A 24,169-nucleotide genomic window follows, 5' to 3' on the forward strand; every position below is an offset into this window, starting at 1 on the left:
AACTGCTAATGTGACTGACATCATGCACATACCCTTCTTTATCTACTTAAGCATTTTTAAGATGCAGGATAGGCCCGCTATAGCACAATCTGTGGGGTAGTAGTGTAGTATACGTAATAGTATGGGATTCAGATGCAGGATCTCACTGTACCTAAACTAGTGCTATTTTGGATGAGAATTCGATTTGTAGAATACAGAAACATTGTTTAAATGGGCGAGGGGAACTTTGCTATGATAACGACGACCGTTAAAAGATTACCTTTGTTCATATAAAGATACTTGTCACTTTCTGAAAGGAACGACGATAGAAAAAATGCTTCGGACCTCTAAAAAAACAGACTTCAAAAATGACGAATCCTGAGACAGAACGACAGCTACCCCATTTAAAACAAACAGGAACTGATCGTAGTTTGAAGCAGACAAATTTCCCATAAACGCTTTGCTTAAAATATATATGGCTTCCCATAAACGCTTTGATATAATCCAGTGCATGTGATAAAAGTGATAGAATACAACTTGCTAAAATAGAATTTAGAGCAGATCAATCAAAAAGCTTTGTTCCCAGTGATAACATGTGCTCTTATTAGAGGTCTCCACCTGTACCCGAATACCAGACACCCGATCCCGGGACCATCAAGAATTCTAAATATCACGGGTCTTAGTCGGATCTAATGGTCATTGGTATGTGTCAATTTTAAGTGACTTGACCGTACGCGACTGCTGCAGGAGAGAGAAAACGAGAAATTGTATAATTTATGCTGCTGCTCTGGCTTTTCATAATATTGGAGCGTGAAGCTTGTTGTTGTTGGCCAATCATAAGTCATCAATGCAGCAATAGGCTACAGTCATAGAGCCTCCGTGTGGCAAAGGTTAGGAGATATCTAAATCAATGGAAGATGGAATTAAAATGACGGAATTAAAAGGTGAAGGATAGCTACAATGACCTAGAATCAACAGGTAGGCTGCTACTTAATATTCTGAATGGAGTTGTAGTTTAAGTTTTTAGGACGAGAAAGGGCATGCAGCCTCAATTAGCTTAGCTAGCTGGATAGCTAGCTAGCTTAACTAGTTTCTCCCGGTTTGATGCAGTCAAGACAGGTACTACGTAGTCATATTTGATGATAAATAACCTATATATACCAGCTATTAGTCTACTATAGCGCGAGACGGCTTGGTTGGTTGCGGTCTGTTGTCTCTCTCTCACTCCTCCACGTCATCACTCCCTCACTCACAGTAGCCACGAACACACAGCACTGGATCTGGATCTGACCAGGTCTATACGGAACAGGTCTCTATATTAAAAAAAACAAAATTATGCATATCGGGTCCGGGTAGAAAATCCCCAGGTCCAACTTTTTGGACACGTGAAGGCCTCTAGCTCTTACAATATATGTATTTACATAAATAAACAATATTTGGGAGATGGTAAATCACTTGAGGGTAAAACAATAATACTTCAGAGGTGCTCTGGAATATGGGGGTGATAAATATGAAACCAATGTCATGATTACATTTGACAAAGTGTGAATTTTCCCACCGTCTATCAACATACAGCGTTACGACACTGTAAAACTGTTTTAGTCAAAAGCATAAATCTAATGTCCAGTATGTGAATATGGCTGAACTTCAGGGCCCAGTTATGGAAGGGTACCTCTAAGGAATGCCAATCTAAGACATTATAATTCCTCTAATCAAGACTACATGAAAGATAAGCGGAGAAAAAGAATTGCCTATACTCGGCAGAGGCTAGTTTGACACAGTACATTACTCCAATGTTCATAGGTAGGCGTATAATGGTAATACATATGCTACTATATTGAACATTGTAGATGAGAGCTGAGTGGTATTAGTCAGTTGGCCTTGACTCTGGTAAAAACAACGATAGTACCCCAGCGAGTGAGTGTATGTGTGTGTGTGTGTGTTGGGGTTAGGGATGTACTATGCAGAGAGCTCTAAGCCCACAAATCCTCGGTTCGTCCAAACTTGTAGACCAGCGTGCTATAAAAAAACAAAACGAGAGCAACACGTAAGCTTTTCAGATTGTACTTTCAAAGTGTCCATAATATACCTGCAGTAATCGTGGAATGATAGTTTTGGACAATAATTTTTGTGGTCCACTGTAGATCAGTTGGTAGAGCATGGCTCTTGCAACGCCAGGATAGTGGGTTTGATTCCCAGGACCACCCATACGTAAAAAATGTATGAACATGACTAAAAGTCGATTTGGATAAAAACGTCTGCTAAATGGCATATATTACTGATCTGGCCCAAAAAACTGCATCCTGATGAAAGGGCACTTAGTTACTCTCATTTCCTGGTTTCTTCTTGTCTGACAATAGAGTGATACGTAACACCAGACAAGGTCCATCAAACTACACTTTTATCAACGTCTTTGGCGTACTTACCTGAAAAATATCAGAGCATTCTGAAAGAACACTGCCAGTCCTGGATACACGTCTTTCTCTACAAAGAAAAAGGGGGAGGGGGGAGAGAGAAAACGGCCATTAGTATAAAAACGCATCACAGCAGGAACATTAGAAAAATGAAAGACGTTGGCAAAAAAAATAAGAGAGCTGGACAGCACATAAAGACCAACTACTGAAACCCATTTCAACCCTAGGCTGATAGAAAATTACACATGGCTTACCGGAAAATATTATTTGGATTCTTCAAAAGATAATACCTTCCTAGTCAAACCATTTAATCAAGAGCAGGGGAGGATCTCAGCCTCCTCCAATCTGACGAAAAGCAATATGGAATACGGAGGTAATGAGCTCTAAATATAGATTATACTACCATACCACTACCTCCACCATCTGAATTAATAACAGAGAGAGGGACTTTTCTATTCTGTAGCCAGTCCCAACAGGGTGAACAGGAGAGATAATGAAGGGTTGTACTGTTCAGGTGTAAGACTGTGACCAGAAATAATGACTGAAAAGGATGAAGTCAGGAAATATGGTGGCTGATGGCGGTGGTTGCTAACGTGGAATACTGCGGGAGAAGAAGAAGTGGGGGACTGCAGAGCACAAGGGAGAGACTGTAAAAGAGGAGTTAGTGTCATGGTGATTGAAACCAACCATCCAGAGTGAATGTGGGCAAATGGGTTTCAGCTCTATCTCACTATCTGTGGCAGGATGATGAGGTTGTGTTGTGTGTATCAGTGCATCAGATACAGGGGAAGACTCATCAGCAATTAGAGAGTCAGCAGCACTGTGGCCAACTAACCAGTAATTACACCTCTCTGGACACACACAAGTCAGGAAAAGGGAGAAAGGTCATTCAGGCTGGACTTTTAGGGGCTTTGTAAAAGAGAGACAGAAAACCCAGAAGAAAGAGCGGGAGAGAGAAAGTAACATGACTCACTGGGAACCACATATCCTCCAAACAGGATCCAGATGGAAGCGATGAGGGAGCCGAACATCATCAAGAAACCGATGAACAGCCAAAGACGAGCTCCTGCAGAGACAGCCGCAAGGAAAGCCTCCACTCAACATGATAAATATACAACTGCCTTTTATCTTACAAGGAAAAGTAGTATCGGCTATCAGCCAAGTATCATCCCTAAAACGTAGACATAAACACACAGTAACATTCTTGACATATGTAGCCATAGATATTAGAGGTCGACCGATTAATCGGAATGGCCGATTAATTAGGGCCGATTTCAAGTTTTCATAACAATCGTTAATCTGCATTTTTGGACACCGATTATGGCCGATTACATTGCACTCCACGAGGAGACTGCGTGGCAGGCTGACTACCTGATATGCGAGTGCAGCAAGGAGCCATGGTAAGGTGCTAGCTAGCATTAAACGTATCTTATAAAAAACAATCACTCTTAACATAATAACTAGTTAAACTAGTAATATCATCAACATGTGTAGTTATCTAGCTTGTCCTACGTTGCATATAATCGATGTGGTGCCTGTTAATTTATCATTGAATCACAGCCTACTTCGCCAAACGGGTGATTTAACAAGCGCATTCGCGAAAAAAGCACTGTCGTTGCACCAATGTGTACCTAACCATAAACATCAATGCTTTCTTAAAATCAATACACAAGTATATATTTTTAAACCTGCATATTTAGATAATATTGGCTACTAACATGAATTTTTTTTAACTAGGAAAATTGTGTCACTTCTCTTGCGTTCCGTGCAAGCAGAGTCAGGGTATATGCAGCAGTTTGGCCGCCTGGCTCGTTGCGAACTGTGTGAAGACCATTTCTTCCTAACAAAGACCGTAATTAATTTGCCAGAATTGTACATAATTATGACATAACATTGAAGGTTGTGCAATGTAACAGCAATATTTAGACTTAGGGATGCCACCCATTAGATAAAATATGGAACGGTTCCGTATTTCATTGAAAGAATAAACGTTTTGTTTTCGAAATTATAGTTTCCGGATTTGACCATATTAATGACCTAAGGCTCGTATTTCTGTGTGTTATTATATTATAATTAAGTCTATGATTTGATAGAGCAGTCTGACTGAGCGGTGGTAGGCAGCAGCAGGCTCGTAAGCATTCATTCAAACAGCACTTTCCTGCATTTGCCAGCAGCTCTTCACGGTGCTTCAAGCATCGCGCTGTTTATGACTTCAAGCCTATCAACTCCCGAGATTAGGCTGGCAATACTAAAGTACCAATTTGAACATCCAATAGTCAAAGGTATATGAAATACAAATGCTATAGAGAGAAGTAGTCCTATAATAACTACAACCTAAAACTTCTTATCTGGGAATATTGAAGACTCATGTTAAAAGGAACCACCAGCTTTCATATGTTCTCATGTTCTGAGCAAGGAACTTAAACGTTAGCTTTTTTACATGGCACATATTGCACTTTTACTTTCTTCTCCAACACTTTATTTTTGCATTATTTAAACCAAATTGAACATTTTTCATTATTTATTTGAGACTAAATTGATTTTATTGATGTATTATATTAAGTTGAAATAAGTGTTCATTCAGTATTGTTGTAATAGTCATTATTACAAATATATATATAAAAAATAAAAAATAAAAAAATCGGACGATTAATCGGTATCGGCTTTTTTTGGTCCTCCAATAATCGGTATCGGCGTTGAAAAATCTTAATCGGTTGACCTCTAATAGATTTGTATCTCAAGCCAAACCAACCGGTCCTGCCGAAGCAGCCCTCTCCATAGGCATCACCTCGCACCTGGCCATTAGACACTGCATTGATCCTGGAAAAACACACAAAAACACACTGTGTGGGTGCTTGTACTAATACTTACTGTCTGTCTGTCTGTGTGTGTGTTTGTGTCTCACATGAAGAAGGCTATAGTGGCGAAGACTCCACACGAGTGGAAGGCAGGGTTCATCTCCTGGGTTGTGTAGGACACGGCTGCATCAATAATGATCCACCAACCAGTGAAGAACTGAGAGAGAGAGAGAGAGAGAGAGAGAGAGAGAGAGAGAGAGAGAGAGAGAGAGAGAGAGAGAGAGAGAGGAGAGAGAGGAGAAGGACTAGAAAAGAGAGGAGAGAGAGAGAAGAGAAGAGAGAGAGAGAGAGCAGAGAGAGAAGAGAGAGAGAGAGAGAGAGATAGAGAAGAGGAGAGAGAGAGAGAGAGCAGAGAAGAGAGAGAGAAGAGAGAGAGAGAGAAGAGAGAGAAAGAGAGAAGAGAAAGAGAGAGAGAGAGAGAAGAGGAGAGAGAGAGAGAGAGAGAGAGAAGAGAGAGAGAGAGAAGAGAGAGAGAGAGAGAGAGAGAGAGAGAGAGAAGGAGAGAGAGAGAGAGAGAGAGAGGAGAGAGAGAGAGAGAGAAGAAGGAGAAAAGGAGAGACACACACAGAGAGAGAGCACACACAGAGAGAGACACACAGAGAAGAGGAGATAGAGACACCAGAGAGAGAGACACACCACAGAGAGAGAGAGAAGAGAGACACACACAGAGAGAGAGAACACAGAGAGAGAGAAGAGCCACAACAGAGAGAGAAGAGAAGAGAGGAGAGAGAGAGAGAGAGAACCAGAGAGAGAGGAGAGATAACACAGAGAGGAGAGAGAGACACACTGAGACACAGCAAAAGAGAGAGACAGTGAGAGAGAAACAGAGTTAGTTTAGAGGGAGAAGGGTACAACTAAATAATGTAGGTTTGTAGTATGCACTGTTCAGATATTCAATTGAAGTCTAACAACTTAGGCTGTATCAAAGTACAAAGAAAACACATTAATTAACACTGCCCCAAAAAAGTGTGCCAAGGCAGAGAGAGAAACATTCTGTACTGTCAGCTTTGTCTTGAAGGGTTTGATGTTTCTCACTAAATGTTCACTGGAATAAAGTTGTCTATCATCCTGCTGTGGCAAACAGCATTTGAATGAAAGCAGAACAGATATTATTTCAGTTTCTTTCTCATTCTTTATTCAAGAACTGCTGCCTGGGGACAACGCTGCCTTGCTGTGCCTAGACACATAGCATTATGTAAATACAACACAGCTCTCAATGTGCTGTTCCATGGTTGACAGAGTTGTCTAGTTACTGTCTGTGTTAGTGTGTGTGTCTCCAACAGATCTCAGTATTTCCCCATATTCATTTAGAAGTGGTGGACCACCACTGCTAAATCGTTGCCGTCACTCCCCAAAAATATATAATTTACATTTATTCTATATATTTCTGCCGAGACTCACTTTTAAAGGAATAGTGTGAGATTTAAGCCCTTGTTCCATTTACCATTTAGTCAAAGAAAAGTGGTATCCATGATTTCATGTCTCTGCATGCCGTTTTGAAGGACGTTATTAGCGTTAGCGCAATGACTGGAAGTCTATGGGAACAGCTAGCATGTAGACATTGCACTAACGCTAGTTAGCAATGGCTCACAAAACTACCTTCAACCTTCACGCAGAGACATAAGATTATGTACCCATACGTTCATCTGACTCTGGGTAAGTAGAAAAAGTGCTTAATTGCTAACATCTCACACTATAGTTTTAAGATCAGTGTGACAAGTTATTTGTAGCAAACAGAGCAAGCAGTGGTGCAAAAGAGAGCCACCATCTGCTCCTCATCATCTCCCTACAGTGCAGTGGCGCACATTCGTTATATTTCAGACGGTGTCAACATAATTACATTTTTATGTATTTTGGAGTAGAACGTCGCTGGACCCCCGCAGCAAAGAGCACGATGCAATATTATCACGATATTATACTTAGGTGCCGATATGATATGTATTGCGATTCGATACTGCAATTTGATTGCAATTTAATATTCCAAACATATTGCTCACACACACACACATATAAACTCAGCAAAAAAAGAAATGTCCCTTTTTCAGGACCCTGTCTTTCAAAGACAATTCGTAGAAATCCAAATAACTTCACAGATCTTCATTGTAAAGGGATAAAACACTGTTTCCCATGCTTGTTCAATGAACCATAAACAATTCATGAACATGCACCTGTGGAACGGTCGTTAAGACACTAACAGCTTACAGACGGTAGGCAATTAAGGTCACAGTTATGAAAACTTAGGACACTAAAAAAGGCCTTTCTACTGACTCTGAAAAACACCAATAGAAAGATGCCCAGGGTCCCTGCTCATCAGCGTGAACGTGCCTTAGGCTTGCTGCAAGGAGGCCACGTGTAACAACACCTGCACAGGATCGGTACATCCGAACATCACACCTGCGGGACAGGTACAGGATGGCAACAACAACTCCCCGAGTAACACCAGGAACGCACAATCCCTCCATCAGTGCTCAGACTGTCCGCAATAGGCTGAGAGAGGCTGGACTGAGGGCTTGTAGGCCTGTTGTAAGGCAGGTTTTCACCAGACATCACCTATAGGTACAAAGCCGCCGTCGCTGGACCAGACAGGACTGGCAAAAAAGTGCTCTTCACTGACGAGTCGTGGTTTTGTTTCACCAGGGGTGATGGTCGGATTCGCGTTTATCGTAGAAGGAATGAGCGTTACACTGAGGCCTGTACTCTGGAGCAGGATCGATTTGGAGGTGGAGGGTCCGTCACGGTCTGGTGCGGTGTGTCACAGCATCATCAGACTGAGCTTGTCATTGCAGCCAATCTCAACGCTGTGCGTTACAGGGAAGACATCCTCCTCCCTCAAGTGGACCCTTCCTGCAGGCTCATCCTGACATAACCCTCCAGCATGACAATGCCACCAGCCATACTGCTCATTCTGTGCGTAATTTCCTGCAAGACAGGAATGTCAGTGTTCTACCATGGCCAGCAAAGAGCCCAGATCTCAATCCCATTGAGCACGTCTAGGACCTGTTGGATCGAAGGGTGAGGGCTAGGGCCATTCCCCCCAGAAATGTCCAGGAACTTGCAGGTGCCTTGGTGGAAGAGTGGGGTAACATCTCACAGCAAGAACTGGCAAATCTAGTGCAGTCCATGAGGAGGAGATGCACTGCAGTACTTAATGCAGCTGGTGTTAACTGTTACTTTCGATTTTCACACCCCCTCCCCTTTGTTCAAGAACACATTTCATTTCTGTTAGTCACATGTCTGCCGAACTTGTTCAGTTTATGTCTGTTGTTGAATCTTATGTTCATACAAATATTTACATTTAATATTTATGTTAAGTTTGATGAAAATAAACACAGTTGACGTTTCTTTTTTTGCTGAGTTTATATATATATATACACTTTTTTGAAATTGATACTTGGGAGTCAAATAGATATAATATTGTCAAAAATGAATATTGTGATATGGAACTATCCATTTTATTCTCCATCACTAATATTTAGCATCCAATGGAAGTGAAAGCAGCAAATGAAATTGAGCCCATACTGAGAAAACGTTGAAAAAAGTTTTTTTTTTTGCAAATAATTTGCAATTGCCTGAAGGTGTTTTCGAATGAGTAGCTCATCTCTGGCACTCTGAGGTGAATTGTCCACCGCCAACCAAATGACAAAAGGCAGGAGAAAGAACAATGCTGCATTATCCATGCAGGAGGCCATTTCCTACACACTTCTGATAATTGAGAAGAAAACAAGCACCAAGAGAATGCTAGCTGTGTGACGACACTCTCTCTCCAATCAATGTAACTCTGTTTTGATTACTCTGTGACATGATTCTCACATCTTCTTTCACTTTTTGGTGGCAGATTTCATCTCATAGGCATTGCCTGGACGTGCTAGTTTATTTCTGTACTAGGGCGATTCCCTGTAAAAGATACCTGAGTATGCATCGATCTCTCTTCCACCGCAGACAGCCTGCCACTGTCACATGTGAAACCTGCAGTATCACAGCATCTCAGAGTGGAGAAGCTCAGCCTGGTGCGTCAGCATCTGGATGAAATCCGGGAATTGCAGTATGCTATCAGGTGCGTTGAGGAGGACAACCAGTACCTCAGGATGGAAGTGCGCAGAGTGTGAGAGGAACTGTCCACCACTGTCAATATAAGACATCACCAGGAACCTGCAGAAGGAGCTACAAGATCCAAGGCAGGAATTGGTCAGCCACCACCACCAACTCCTTAATTCCAGTATAAACCTAGGACCCAGTAAACTGTTGAACAAGGACCCATCAACCAACCAAACCATCCAACCAATCCACCAACTCAGCTGACCCCCTCCGCCCCAGTCTCACGGCCTGTGATTGCTCCTACTCCTGCCATCCTCCACAGGCTTGAGAATAAGCCTGACATTGTTTTGATGATGGACCAATGGAAAATAAAAAAATAAAAATAAAAAAGGAGTGGTGGCAAAGTTGCATGGCCCACATCTGAGAGAGCCATGGAGCTCCTGACCGTGGCCCAGCTTGGTTCACCGAGCGTTATCATTGTACATACTGGAACCAATGACCTGCATGATCAACAGGAGATGGTGGCCACATCACTTGGGAGGGTGTTGGAGCAGGCCTCTACCACCTTCCCTGATGTGATGATTGTAATATCCGCCCTGCTCCGAAGGAGAGATTTTCAACCTGCCACCATCTAGAGTATAAATGCCAGCTTCTCCTGGGACTGTGCTAAATGACCAAATGTAAAATTGGCCCAACTTCCCACCTGTAGTTTGGACTGCCTGCATGATAATGTACATTTGCTCAAAGAGACAGTCCCCACCTTCACCAGGATGTTGCTCTGGGTGGCCAGTCCACCTCATAGGAGCAGCAGACCAGCAACCAACTCCCTGAGACAAATCAGATGCACGTTTAGACCTGCATCCAGTGCCACCTCACAGAGACTGGAGAACAGCCAGCAATACTGCCCACCACACCACCTTTTACCACTTATCTCCCAGGAACTACATGCAGATACACTGAGCTATGCCCAAGCCATACGCAGTCAGAGGCCCCACACAGAGTTTGGGGCCTCCGCCGGCCACACTGCCTTCCACACCACCCTCTTCAAATCCCCTTACAAACTCCTTCCCATGTTACCAGACCAGGCCTGCCTAAGCACAGCACAACCAGACCAGGCCCACCTCAGCACAGCACATCTAGACCTAGCCCATCACAGCACAGCTCTACCAGGCCCACCTCAACTCAGCTATACAGTACACAGCACCGACTACTACCCTAGGGTCTGGCAAAACACTGTTGAGGGTAGTGCACCACATGATGCAGTACACACCATGTACTCTTCACATCATCAGCCCTCATATGCTGAGAGTTTGGATCTTCATCAGCCACACTGTCCTCCGCATCACCCTCCTCAATTCCCCCACAATCTCCTCCCAGGCTAGGTTTGGTTACCCTCCCTGGTCCCATTCCCAGGACAGGCCTGGGACCATAGAAATAGAAATGAATAGAATGGGCTTGGAAGCTCCTAACCCTAGCAATTGACTGGTAAACTCATGTGTACACTCACAATGGCTTCCTGGTATTGTGATGCAATAATTTCCATGGTATTTAGACATTTTCTATTAATTGATGACGGATTGCCACAGTAATGTGGGATGTTCATTCAAATAATGCTAACTGATGTGGCTCACGCAAAGTATTTTTTGTAACGTCAGTATGTCCATTTTATGTAACATCAATAATGCTTCTTAATTGATATTTTTCTCCAACATGTCAATATTTACAAGAGGCACTATAGGCAGACAAAAGTTTCATTTATATTTTGTTTGTTCATTCTGTGAGACATTTAAGTTGTGATTTTGCTAATTTAATGTCCATAAATCGCTGGAATCTCCCACTATTGAGTTTTGTTGTTGTATTGCCAGGACATGTGTAGTCACACACACTTCCATGCCCCAGCACTCACCAGGACTCCGGCGACGATGGATGCAAGGGTATTTCTCCTCTCCCCCCAATCGATGCACTCACACTCTGGCATGCGGAAGTTGTCCAGGAACCCAGCCATCTTCAGCCCTTCTGACCCCTGTGGTCAAACCTTACTGTTGTCTCAGTCAATCTCTAATGTTCCTTAGACAGGTAGGTAGGTAGGCCTCAGACTGTTGACACTGACACAGATGAACGTTAAGCAGTAATCTGCTGTGCTGGTTCTGTACACTTGACTCTCTGGGATTGGTTTGTCAATCAATCGAATTTGTTTCCTACAAAAACAAGGAGGTAGGATTATTGATTCTGTATCAAACTCCAATATTCACATCAAGCCCCTAACGTTACACTTGATCGAGGTAGGTCTAGAAACTTTCTTGGCCAGCTTCAATATGGTAATCATATTGCACTCTAGGTGGAACTTTCCACACAATGTTTACCTATCCAAACCGTTTTATCCATTGGGGTACATAGCTAGCCATTTAGCAAATACTATTGGCTGTGGGAAGAGCATAGGCAATGTGACAACAATAAGTGCCAGCAAAAGTTAGGTAGTTAGCTAGCTGTTTACAGCAACAGACTAACGTTAGTTAATCTAGATACCGTTATTTAGCTAGCTAGTTAAACCTACAAATGTCAAGATAGCCATGAGTAGCACATTACATTGCGAACTCAACTGCAAAAGAGTGAAATATTGTATTATTTGAATTAACAGAAAAAATAAAAGCTAACAAGGTTTGTTTCATCTATCTATCTAACTGTTAGCTAACTACGTTAACGTTATCAGATAACGTTAGTTATTATTATTTTGCACTGATGCAGTGCCCTGCTCTAGTCCACCTATCCAACAAACAGGCGCTTTCTGGCAAAAAAGTGCGTATACATGTCTTGAATGTAACCAAATTACTCGTAGAAAATATAATTTTGCTCACCTCAATGGCAATATTTTCAGTTTCATTTAGCTAGCTGTGCTACAACGACGAGGATGAAGCTACGTTGTATCAAGGAAGCGTGCTAACCAATCAAAGTAAGGCAATCACAGCAAAGTGACCAATCCATTTTCGCTTATAGAAAAGTGTACGTAGAGTGTCTTGTGACACAGTAGCTATTCCTGTAAATCCACCATGGCTACTCCTTCCTCCAGTTGTAGATCTATAAGTATTGGAGAGACTACAGATAGATAGGGAGGGTGTTGAGCCAGCTGATTTGTTCAAATAGTCGTCTGGATACTGTGTATCAGGATTGTGTGGCCATATACACAGACGGTTCAAAATATCCAAGGACAGGAAGTACTGGGTCAGCATTTGTAGCGCAGGAATGTGAGGTGAAAGTCAGGAAACGTATTACAGATCATCTGGCTATATATACAGCGAATGTTATTGATACAGTGTGGTCATTATTGGAAGAAAAGAGAGAGGATGAGATTAGTATGAGGGAGAAGGGGATACAGGAAATTAGTTCAAAGAGTATATTGAATAGAACGTCATTAGATATTGTGTTATCTTTTTTAAGAGAAACAGGGCTGGCAGGTAGGATTTAGTTTCTCCCTGTCTCTAGCCCACACTCCAGTACAGTAGGTGGCGGAAATGCACCATAACATTGGATGCCAACCGCCGATAAACCCCACCGAAGAAGAAGTCTTGTGACACTCTTTTCACGCCACTTCGATACAAAGTGATTTCTGTAGTAGGTTAGGAGAGCATTTTCGCTAACCATCACTATTTTCATAATCTTAATATCAGTATTGTAACCTAGTTAGTTCTCAGTGGTTCCCAACCTCTTTCGGTTACTGTTCCACCAACTGGATTTTGCTCTGCCCGGAGTAGCCCTGAAGTACCCCCTCGTGCATTTTACCAGTAAACCTATGATCTCATGAATCTTCTCAAGTACCCCTGGTTGGGAACCACTGTCCTAAACTGCTCCGAAAAAGTCACTTTGGTATCGAAGTGGAGTGAAAATAGTGTTTTCCCTTTGCTTTCAATTGGAGACCCAAACAGCTTTGTCTTTGTTGTATAAAGATGTTTTCTAGTCATGCTAGCACCAGTTCTAGCTTCTTTTATTACATTTTTTATATCCAGGTTGTCTAGGATATAACATTTCTTGCAAGAGGAACCTGGTTCAACATCAAGGTAGAGTCAACAAAGCTACATGTATTACAAATAAATGAAAACATCCATTACATGTATTGCACATGTATTAATGGGATAGGTGTCCCACTAGCGGAACAACTTCCGGTGAAACTGGAGGGTACGCAATTCAAATAAATAATCATAAAAATTATGGATATTAACCATTTAGGTACATATAAGTGTCTTATATCGGCTGAAAGCTTAAATTCTTGTTAATCTAACTGCACTGTCCGATTTACAGTAGCTATTACAGCGAAAACATGCCATGTGATTGTTTGAGGACGGCGCCCCACATCAAAATATTTTTCCACCGGCACAGGTTTCATACATTCACAAATAACGATTATATATTCACTTACTTTTTGAAAATCTTCCTCTGATTTGTCATCCAAAAGGTCCCAGCTATAACATGTAGTGTCATTTTGTTAGATAAAATCCTTCTTTATATCCCAAAAAGTCAGTTTAGTTGGCGCCATCGATTTGAGTAATCCACTCGTTCAACATGCAGAGAAAGGAATCCGAAAATCTACCCCTAAACTTTGTTTCAACAAGTCAAAATATGTTTCTATTCACTCCTCAGATACCCTAAAATGTAATCAAACAATAATATTTCTTACAGAAAGAAGTATGTTCAATAGGAAACCGATTTTAGCAGGTGCGCCCTGTTTTTATGGCGCGTGCAAACACGGATTTCCAAGACTGTGTCCCTGTTCTAAAACTGACGTTTCTTATTCGTTTTTGAAGTTACAAGCCTGAAACCTTGAACATAGACTGCTGACACCCTGTGGAAGCCATAGGAGTTGCATCCAGGGAGCTCATTTTCAATATGATCTTTTACTTGCCTTTCTAAGAGGATGGTCTCTCAAAAAACCATTCTGGTTGGTTTTTCTTTGGATTTCCTCCTACCATATCTATTGTGTTATATTCTCCTACATTATTTTAACATTTCTACAAACGTCAAAGCGTTTTCTTTCAAATGGTACCAATTATATGCATATGCTGGCTTCAGGGTCTGAGCAACAGGCAGTTTACTTTGGGCACGTCATTCAGGCGGAAATGGAGAAAAAAGGGGCCTAGCCCTAAGTTAAATAGCAAACAAATCATAATAATGTGTAAATGTCAAGTGTGCTGTCCTAGTGACACACATCAATAACATTCATCAGAACAGATACAAAATGCTTCAGAGGCAATCATAACAGGTGAAATCGTATGATTAACTTGGACTTTGGCTGTCCTTCCCTCTCTTCAAGTCATGCCTGTGCAGTAAACACCACACTCCTCCCAATGAGTCATGACATTAGGGGGTTGGTCAGGGGAGGGGTTAACATTTGTTTTGACATAGAGAAGCCACAGCAGTTGACAGTGCTGGAGAGACTAACTGCTTTTTATATTTCATCAGACACTTTAGCTAACTAACTTGTGTATCTGTGACATCTCTGTGTGAAATGGTGTGACTGATTGTCAACTGTGAGTCTCTTTTTGAATATCTGCTACTAAATTCATGTTGTATTAGATATACCAGATACTTATATTTACTTAATATAAGGCTCTGGGTTAGCTAGGCTATGTCAGTGAGAGCAACATGAAAATGCATAATGACTAAATGAGTTCTCCTTGAGTCTTGGCAGTGTTTTCCTGCCTTGGTTTTACAGTCAGCATTACAGCAGTGCCTTCCCTTCCCTGTCTTACACACATTCCCCCTGCAACTACCCACTTGTAAAAACACTTCAAAACAAGTGTACAGTAAATAGGTCTTGTGACTTGCTGAGTTAATTGCAACTTGGGCTTATGTGAAAAGAACAGAAGAGACGGGAAGAGGATTCAGATTGAGACAAAGAGACAGTCTATTAGAGTTTGCGACACACTCTTTTCATACCACTTTGATACAGCTAACCCTTTTCCTAACCTTAATCTAATTATGCTTACCTGCTACGTTAATTATCCCAACCTGCTGTGTAAGTTCTCCTAACTTGCTACGAAAAAATAACTTCCGTTCGTAGCTGTATCAAAGTGGCGTGAAAATAGTGATTCTCATTACAGTTTGCAACTGAAGCATGAGTCAGCATATTTCTAACATAAATAATACCGAAGGCCATATGCCTTCAGTATTCCCCATTCAAACCTGTATATTTTGTCGTTCTGAAGTACGTTTAAACCCATGAAATATATCAGTTCAATTAGTCCTCCGCTCTTCAGCAAAGTAGGAGGGGTGCTCACTGCTCAACGACAATGACAGGAATCAAATAATTGGGCTTATACACAGGAAAAACTTAGAGTTCTATGGTACTATAATAAATGGTGTTGGAGCACTCAATGAAATATGTGGATACACTTTATTTGAATCCTCTGTCAGGGTTACATAATGTGATCATAACACTGACATAGCCGTTGTAATATCTTAAGTCAGTTGACAGAAGCTACATTACTGTTAACCAGTATATGTAGGCCCACACACTACCTGTTGAATTCCACTTCACATATACATGGTGTTCATTCAGGCACACTTTTCAAGGAGAGAAGACAATAGGGGTGGAATTCTATTTTACACTATAAAAAATGCTGGATTAAAAACAACCCAATATGGGTTCTTTTGTAACCCAGCGCAGGGTAAATATTGGACAGAACATACACGGGGTTGTTTTTGACCCAGCCAGTTGGGTTGCTTGAATAACCCAACATGTTGGGTTGTTTGCATTACCCAAAAATGTGTTAGTTTAACCTTCAGTTGCGTATTTTTTTACTTTCATGCTGGGTTGACTTAGCAGCTGTGTCTTTTTTAATGTAATTGTCAGGTTATTGTCAGGAGGTGTGTCTTGTTAGGGGCGTGGCTTTCTTATAGATCTTATTGGCCACCCGTGAGAGTACATTTAATTCCTGTTCATCATGTTAAGTTTACTGCAAATTAAAAATATCCTTACTTTCTTTCGCATTTTACACATTCTTCTAGAATATTAAGACTATTTATTACATATTATAATAAGGTGGTATCTATCCCAACAATGGGATATGCATAGGCTTTTGTGCAACTCATACATTTCTGTAAGCCTCAGTGAAGCTGAAAAAGTGTAAATGTTCAACCTTAACATGTAATAAATATACAACAGAACAGATGAACATGAATAACATTTACTCTCATGGGTGGCACCAAAAAAAAAATCTGAAAGCCACGCCCCTACTAAACTACATCGCTAGTCTTCTGTTCCGCTGGGTCATATCTCAATAAAACCCAGCACCAATAACCCAGTATTAACAACCCAACCTTGTTATTTTTAAAGAAAACAACCCAACTAAGTGACCGAACTCCTGCAACCCAGCAGTTGAGTCAATCAAACAACCTACCTCTGGCTCAGAAATGCTGTCATGAACAATCAAGGGTCTTTCATTGAGCTTTATTATTGAATCATTCAATAAAATGATTCAATTATTCAGAGTGAGCTTCAATGATGATAGCTAGAGCAATTCCATCTAAACAACAGTGGACATACTGTTTCGGTAACGTCTCCAATTCATATAATCCTGATTAGATTCTATATCGTTCATCTCCTCAGGGACATTTCACCCAAGGATTTTGGTCAGGAATAGCTATTGAACAAGTAGGCTACATCTGGCTTCCTGAATCCTTGAGTCCTTGAGTGTGTATACAGTGTTATCATTCATAACTCTCTGGTTATTAACACTAAAAGTAGGGGTTATTTTACCTCACTGTGCCTGGGGCTGTTGTAGAATGAAATACCGCAGCCTGCAGCATATATCCAATATATGTAGTTATAATTGAAGAGTTTATTTATGATTCACTATATCCACCAATTTTTCACAATTGTGTTTTTCCATCAGAAATTATTACTTATGGGTACCTTCATGTTTGTGTAAAATATGAATGCTCTCAGATTTTTAATTCATAGATTTTTGAAAAATTTGTTTTTTATGCAAAACGATATGCACTGTTTAGCTGGAATGGAATGTTCATATCCTGTATATTTGACTGTGATGTGGATGTCTCACTTAGCTAGCATAAGATGAATGTACCTACTATAAGTCACTCTGGATAAGAGCATCTGCTAAATGACTAAAATGGTCAATGTAAATGTTATACATAAAGATCTCATGTTACTTCCTGTATTGAATTATTTAAAAAATAAAAATAAATTTGATGTCAAAAATGTATCTTTATAAATATAAATAATGTAGTTAGTTTTTACATTTGACTGTGTTAAACCTAGCAGTACTTTCTTTTTTTTACGGGGTAGATCAGCTTTAATATTGCTAACAGATTGTAGCTTTCATCAATGTAATTGTCTGCATCATTTCCAATCCCCCATATATATATATTTTATATACAGTACCAGTCAAAAGTTTGACCAAACCTACTCATTCAAGGGTTTTTCTTTATTTATAATGTTGTCTAATAGTGAAGACATCAAAACTATGAAATAACATATGAAATCATGTAGCAACCAAAAAAGTGTTAAACAAATCAAAATATATTTAATATTTGAGATTCTTAAGTCGCTCTGGATAAGAGCGTCTGCTAAATGACTTAAATGTAAATGTAAATTCTTCAAAGTAGCCACCCTTTGCCTTGATGACAGCTTTGCACACTCTTGGCATTCTCTCAACCAGCTTCACCTGGAATGCTTTTCCAACAGTCTTGAAGGAGTTCTTATATATCCTGAGTACTTTTATATATATACAGAGTGAAGCTTTTCCTTCACTCTGCGGTCTAACTCATCCCAAAGCATCTCAATTATATTGAGTTTAGGTGATTGTGGAGGCCAGGTCATCTGATGCAGCTCTCCATCACTCTCCTTCTTGGTCAAATAGCCCTTATACATCCTGGAGGTGTGTTGGGTCATTGTTCAGTTGAAAAACAAATTATAGTCCCACTCAACGCAAACCAGATGGGATGGCATGTCGCTGCCGAATGATATGGTAGCCATGCTGGTTAAGTGTGGTATGAATTCTAAATAAATCACTGACAGTGTCACCAGCAAAGCACCCCCACACCATCACACCTCCTCCTCCATGCTCCATGGTGGGAACCACAAATGCGGAGATCATCCGTTTTCCTACTCTGCATCTCACAAAGATAAAGAGTAGGTGTCCAAACTTTTGACTGGCACTGTATATGGTACTGTATATTTCCTTTATTATTTTCCACTAACCCAACCACCCCTCCCCTAATTGGAGTAAACTAATGAACAACAACACTTGTGCTTCTACTTCAGCTTATACAGTTGAAGTCGGAAGTTTACATACACCTTAGCCAAATACATTCAGTTTTTCACAATTCCTGACATTTAATCCGAGTAATAATTCCCTGTCTTAGGTCAGTTAGGATCACCACACTATTTTAAGAATGTGAAATATCATAATAATAGTAGAGAGAATGATTTATTTCAGCTTTTATTTCTTTCACCACATTCCCAGTGGGTCAGAAGTTTACATACACTCAATTAGTATTTGGTAGCATTGCATTTAAATTGTTGAACTTGGGTCAAACGTTTCAGGTAGCCTTCCACAAGCTTCCCACAATAAGTTGGGTGAATTTGGGCCCATTACTCCTGACAGAGCTGGTGTAACTGAGTCAGGTTTGTAGGCCTTCTTGCTCGCACACACTTTTTCAGTTCTGCCCACAAATTTTCTATAGGATTGAGGTCAGGGCTTTGTGATGGCCACTCCAATACCTTGACTTTCTTGTCCTTTAAGCCATTTTGCCAAAACTTTGGAAGTATGCTTGGGGTCATTGTCCATTTGAAAGACTAATTTGCGACCAAGCATTAACTTCCTGACTGATGTCTTGAGATGTTGCTTCAATATATCCACATACTTTTCCTCCTCATGATGCCATCTATTTTGTGAAGTGCACCAGTTCCTCCTACAGCAAAGCACCCCCACAACATGATGCTGCCACCCTCGTGCTTCACGGTTGGAATGGTGTTCTTCGGCTTGCAAGCCTCCCCCTTTTTCCTCTAAACATAACAATGGTCATTATGGCCAAACAGTTGTATTTTTGTTTCATCAGACCAGAGGACATTTCTCCAAAAAGTACGATCTCTTTCCCCATGTGCAGTTGCAAACCGTAGTCTAGCTTTTTATGGCAGTTTTGGAGCAGTGGCTTCTTCCTTGCTGAGTGGCCTTTCAGGTTATGTCGATATAGGATTCTTTTTACTGTGGATATAGATACTTTTGTACCTGTTTCCTCCAGCATCTTCACAAGGGCCTTTGCTGTTGTTCTGGGATTGATTTGCACCAAAGTACATTTATCTCTAGGAGACAGAACACGTCTCCTTCCTGAGCGGTATGACGGCTGCGTGGTCCCATGGTGTTTATACTTGCATACTATTGTTTGTACAGATGAACGTGGTACCTTCAGGCGTTTGGGAAAACGCTGCCAAGAATGAACCAGACTTGTGGAGGTCTACAATTTTTGTCTGATTTCTTTTGATTTTCCCATGATGTCAAGCAAAGAGGCACTGAGTTTGAAGGTAGGCCTTGAAATACATCCACAGGTACACCTCCAATTGAAATGATGTGAATTTGCCTATCAGAAGCTTCTAAAGCCATGACATCATTTTCTGGAATTTTCCAAGCTGTTTAAAGGCACAGTCAACTTAGTGTATGTTAACTTCTGACCGACTGGAATTGTGATACAGTGAATTATAAGTGAAATAATCTGTCTGTAAACAATTGTTGGAAAAATTACTTGTGTCATGCACAAAGTAGATGTCCTAACTGACTTGCCAAAACTATAGTTGTTAACAAGAAATGTGTGGAGTTGTTGAAAAACGAGTTTTAATAACTCCAAACTAAGTGTTTGTAAACTTCCGACTTCAACTGTACATACTGTAAATATTTTATGGACACAATTTGTTTTACAATTGTTATATTTTGTTTTTATTCCTCTCCTTCCTCTAGCCTCAACCTCTCCCATCTATTCCTGATGTCCATCCAGTTCATTTTTTCTCTTTGCCATATATTTTTAACTGTGCTGTTTCACAAAAGTTCTGAACCTATATACATTTTACAGACACAGTATATTTGACATGAGTTATCTTGTTGTTATTAGTCCCAACCTTTAGCTCCATTCAACCCCTCCCATCTATCTCTTAACACCATCCATATTTTCAAATGTGCTGTGATGTTTCACTAAAGTTCTGAACCTTTCTATTCTCATCGTTTCTACAGATTGTAAATTAAACGTAACATTTTTCGCTAAAAGTGTTATTATATTATTGATCGATTGACTATGACGTTTCAAATCACCCAGTAGTGCTATCTGTAGAGTTAGCCCCAGGTAAATGTTGCGATTCTTTAGCCATTCCTGGACCTGTGACCAAAGATAAGCTACATATGGACAGTTCCAAGATAAATTATCTAAAGAGAAAAAATGAATCCGGTGTCGTTTTGCGTATCAGTTCATAAACTGTCATTTTATTGGTCCTTAAATTAAACTGGTATACTTTTTTATTTATCGCAAATGTCTTTAACCAATTTTGGTCTTTAATGCAGGACCGACAGACAAGTTCTTTACTTTCTCCCCCTTCTACTTATGTCTTCCATTTTTGAGGTAATTCTGCAATTAGTTGGTTGTAATTTTGGGTAGAGCAGACGTTTCCTAGCAGTACTACTTAATTCTCTGAGAGTGAGGTGGGTATACAGCATTTAGAAAAAAACATTATTACTTCTCTCTGAAATGAAACCATCAAGTGATAGATTTTAAACAAATACATGTGTGTCATAACATGATTAGATAGTGAAAAAACACCGATCTCTTTCATAATTCCTTTAAGCAATAAAAGCTCATTTGAATATATAGCGTTTTGGAATAAAACTCTTCAATTGCTCCCATCACTCCTATTACTGTATGCGTGTTTCATTCTATCTATTTCTCCTATCCGTCTCTCTTCTATTCTATGACAGCCTATCCAAAATCACACCTATCACTTGTATGGGCGTTACTCCTCCCATAGGAACAGTTCATTAACTAAAAACTGTTCTTCCTTCAGCCTGCAGTTACGTGGTGCGGCGCATCCGGGCTGCAGTGAGAAGGGGAGAGCAGCCAGAGAAGCCCACCGCAGCATGTAGCCAGGCCAAGGGTGAGTGGGCTCAGCTGGTGCAAGAGGAGGCCTGGAGGTCCTTGGGGTCTGAGGGTCAGAAGGATGCTGCTCAGACAACAAATAGTTTGATTTAGGCCCAATATCAGCTGATTGATATTACCTGAAACATACCGCACGACGGCTATTTTAAGCTCGGGGGTTATCTTTAGGATTAGGGTTACAGTTAGGGTTAGAATTAGGGTTAGGGTTATGGTTATGGGTTAGGAGTTAGTTACAGTTAGGGGTTAAGGTCAGGGTTAAGGTTAGGGCTAGGGTAGGGAAACTAGGTTTTTGAATGGAAATGATTTTTAGGTCCCCACAAGGATATTAAAACATATGTGTGTGTTTATGTGAGTGTGTGCACACAGTGTGAGGGTTGTACAAAGTTGTACAAAGCCGAAAAGCTGCAAAGAGATGACATTTAACAAATCAATTCCTCTTTAATGTAGGCCTACTGGTGTTTTTCATTCTTTCTGTGCAGCGTGGAAGGAGGAGGGTATGCAGAAGAATGGACAGGTGGAGCCGGTGTTCAAACCCCTGGTAACGGAGCCTGAACCAGGCCTGAAGGTGGCAGAGTGTGCCTCTGGTGAATGACGTTAAAGAGGGCTGGATAGACAACAGGAGAGAGTGTGGAGGAATGGATGAGAGGAACAACTGTGTAAAAGATGCACTGACTCAGTTGCATTATTATCTGTATTCTGTAAGACTATAGCAGCAACCTCATATGTTGTCCTATCACATGCTATGGAGAGAAGGCCACTGCATTAACTTATCCTTGCTCATGCCATGTCAGTATGAGGAGTTACATGTACTGCATGTTTTCTCTGGCTCAGTATGAAATTGTATGACACTGACCTTGCACATACAGATGCAGTCACCTGCTAATACAACAGATCACATTTACTGTGGAAAAAATATTCACACATTAGGTGCACACACACACACACACACACTCTCCCCCTCCCACTCCTCTCCTGTGGCCAGGTCTCTGTTCTCTGGGGTAGTTGAAGGTCAGAGTGAAAGAGTAACAAGCAGTAGCAGGCAACGAAGGGAATGATTGCCTGGACATCAATTCCCCACCAGAGGAAATGCCCAGTCAGGAAGACAAAAACAAACCTTCTGCTGTTAATAAAGATACTGCCTCTGTTTTTCACTGTGTTCTGGGAGATGTGCATTTTCAATAAACAAAGTACTCTTGCCCCCAGTGTGTTTCTGGGTTTCATCAATACTTTTTAAAACATTGAGCAGCAAAGAGCACACACAGCACATGACTTCTATAATACATATCAGGATTATTGTTTAATAATGTGTTGAAGTAAAAAAACAAAAAAAAACACTCACACACTCACATAGACATATGCATATGCACACTCACTCTATCTCCCTCCCTCTGTCTCTCTCATTCTCCCTCTCGGACACACAATTTTTAATCAGTTGCATGCTTAGAGGAAATACAACATATGAATAACATTATCTGGTGTTGGTTGACAACACATAATTACAGTGCCTTCAGAAAGTATTCATTCATACCTCTTGACTTATTCCACCTTATGTTGTGTTACAGCCTGAATTCAAAATGGACTAAACATATTTTTGTTTTTTTCACCTACCTACAAACAAAACCAAATAATAACAAAGTGTAAATATGTTTTTAGAAATGCTGGCAAATTTATTGAAAAGGAAATACAGAAATATCTAATTTACATAAGTATTCACACCCCTGAGTCAATACTTTGTAGAAGCACCTTTGGCAGCGATTACAGAGTGTTTCTAGGTAAGTCTCTAAGAGCTTTCCAAATCTGATTTGTGAAACATTTGCACAGAATTTTCAAAATTCTTCAAGCTCTGTCAAAATGGTTGTTGCTCATCAGTGCTAAACAACCATTGAATGGTTTTTCAGGTCTTGCCATAGATTTTCAAGTAGATATGTCATAACTAACTCGGCCACTCGGGAACATTCACTGTCTTCTTGGTAAGCAACTCCAGTCTAGATTTGACCTTGTGTTTATGTTATTGTCCAGCTGAAAGGTGAATTCATCTCCCAGTTTCTGGTGGAAAGCAGACTGATCCAGGATTTCCTCTAGGATTTTGCAAGTGCTTTAGCTCCATTCTGTTTATCTTTATTCTGAAAATCTCCCCAGTCCTTAATGATTACAAGCACACCCATAACATGATGCAGACATCACTATGCTTGAAAATATGGAGTGTTGTATTTAATTTACCCTAAACATAACACCAGGCATTCAGGACAAAAAGTGAATTGCTTTGTCACATTTATTGCAGTATTACTTTAGTGCCTTTGGTAGAAAACAGGATGCATTTTTTGTAATATTCTGTACAGGCTTCCTTCTTTTCCCTCCGTCAAGTAAGTTAGTATCGTGGACTAACTACAATGTCTTTGATCCATCCCCAGTTCTCTTATCACAGCCACTAAACTCTAACTAAACTCAGCAAAAAAAGAAATGTCCCTTTTTCAGGACCCTGTCTTTCAAAGATCATTCATAAAAATGTAAATAATTTCACAGATCTTCATTGTAAAGGGTTTAAACACTGTTTCCCATGCTTGTTCAATGAACCATAAACAATTAATGAACATGCACCTGTGGAACGGTCATTAAGACACTAACAGCTTACAGACGGTAGACAATTAAGGTCACAGTTATGAAAACTTAGGACACTAAAGAGGCCTTTCTACTGACTCTGAAAAACACCAATAGAAAGATGCCCAGGGTCCC

General features: G+C 40.5%; 1 protein-coding gene and 1 long non-coding RNA gene across 2 annotated transcripts; one reads left to right on the forward strand and one right to left on the reverse strand.

Moving 5' to 3' along the window:
* Positions 1 to 1,491: 1,491 nt before the first annotated feature.
* On the reverse strand, positions 1,492 to 12,489 carry LOC111959970 (transmembrane protein 50B). Its single transcript, XM_023981826.2, has 7 exons — positions 12,142 to 12,489; positions 11,193 to 11,484; positions 5,299 to 5,408; positions 5,146 to 5,213; positions 3,367 to 3,459; positions 2,406 to 2,463; positions 1,492 to 1,998 (listed from the first exon to the last, which is right to left on the reverse strand). The coding sequence occupies exons 2-7, from the start codon at positions 11,289 to 11,291 to the stop codon at positions 1,953 to 1,955; spliced, it is 474 nt and encodes a 157-aa protein (XP_023837594.1). The 5' UTR covers positions 11,292 to 11,484; positions 12,142 to 12,489; the 3' UTR covers positions 1,492 to 1,952.
* Positions 12,490 to 14,647: 2,158 nt separating this feature from the next.
* On the forward strand, positions 14,648 to 22,632 carry LOC111959387 (uncharacterized). Its single transcript, XR_002876671.1, has 3 exons — positions 14,648 to 14,805; positions 21,345 to 21,434; positions 21,916 to 22,632. It is a non-coding gene; the product is annotated as an uncharacterized lncRNA (long non-coding RNA).
* Positions 22,633 to 24,169: the final 1,537 nt, after the last annotated feature.

Source organism: Salvelinus sp. IW2-2015, linkage group LG36 (assembly GCF_002910315.2).
Source record: "Salvelinus sp. IW2-2015 linkage group LG36, ASM291031v2, whole genome shotgun sequence".
NCBI classification, from domain to species: Eukaryota; Metazoa; Chordata; class Actinopteri; order Salmoniformes; family Salmonidae; genus Salvelinus; species Salvelinus sp. IW2-2015.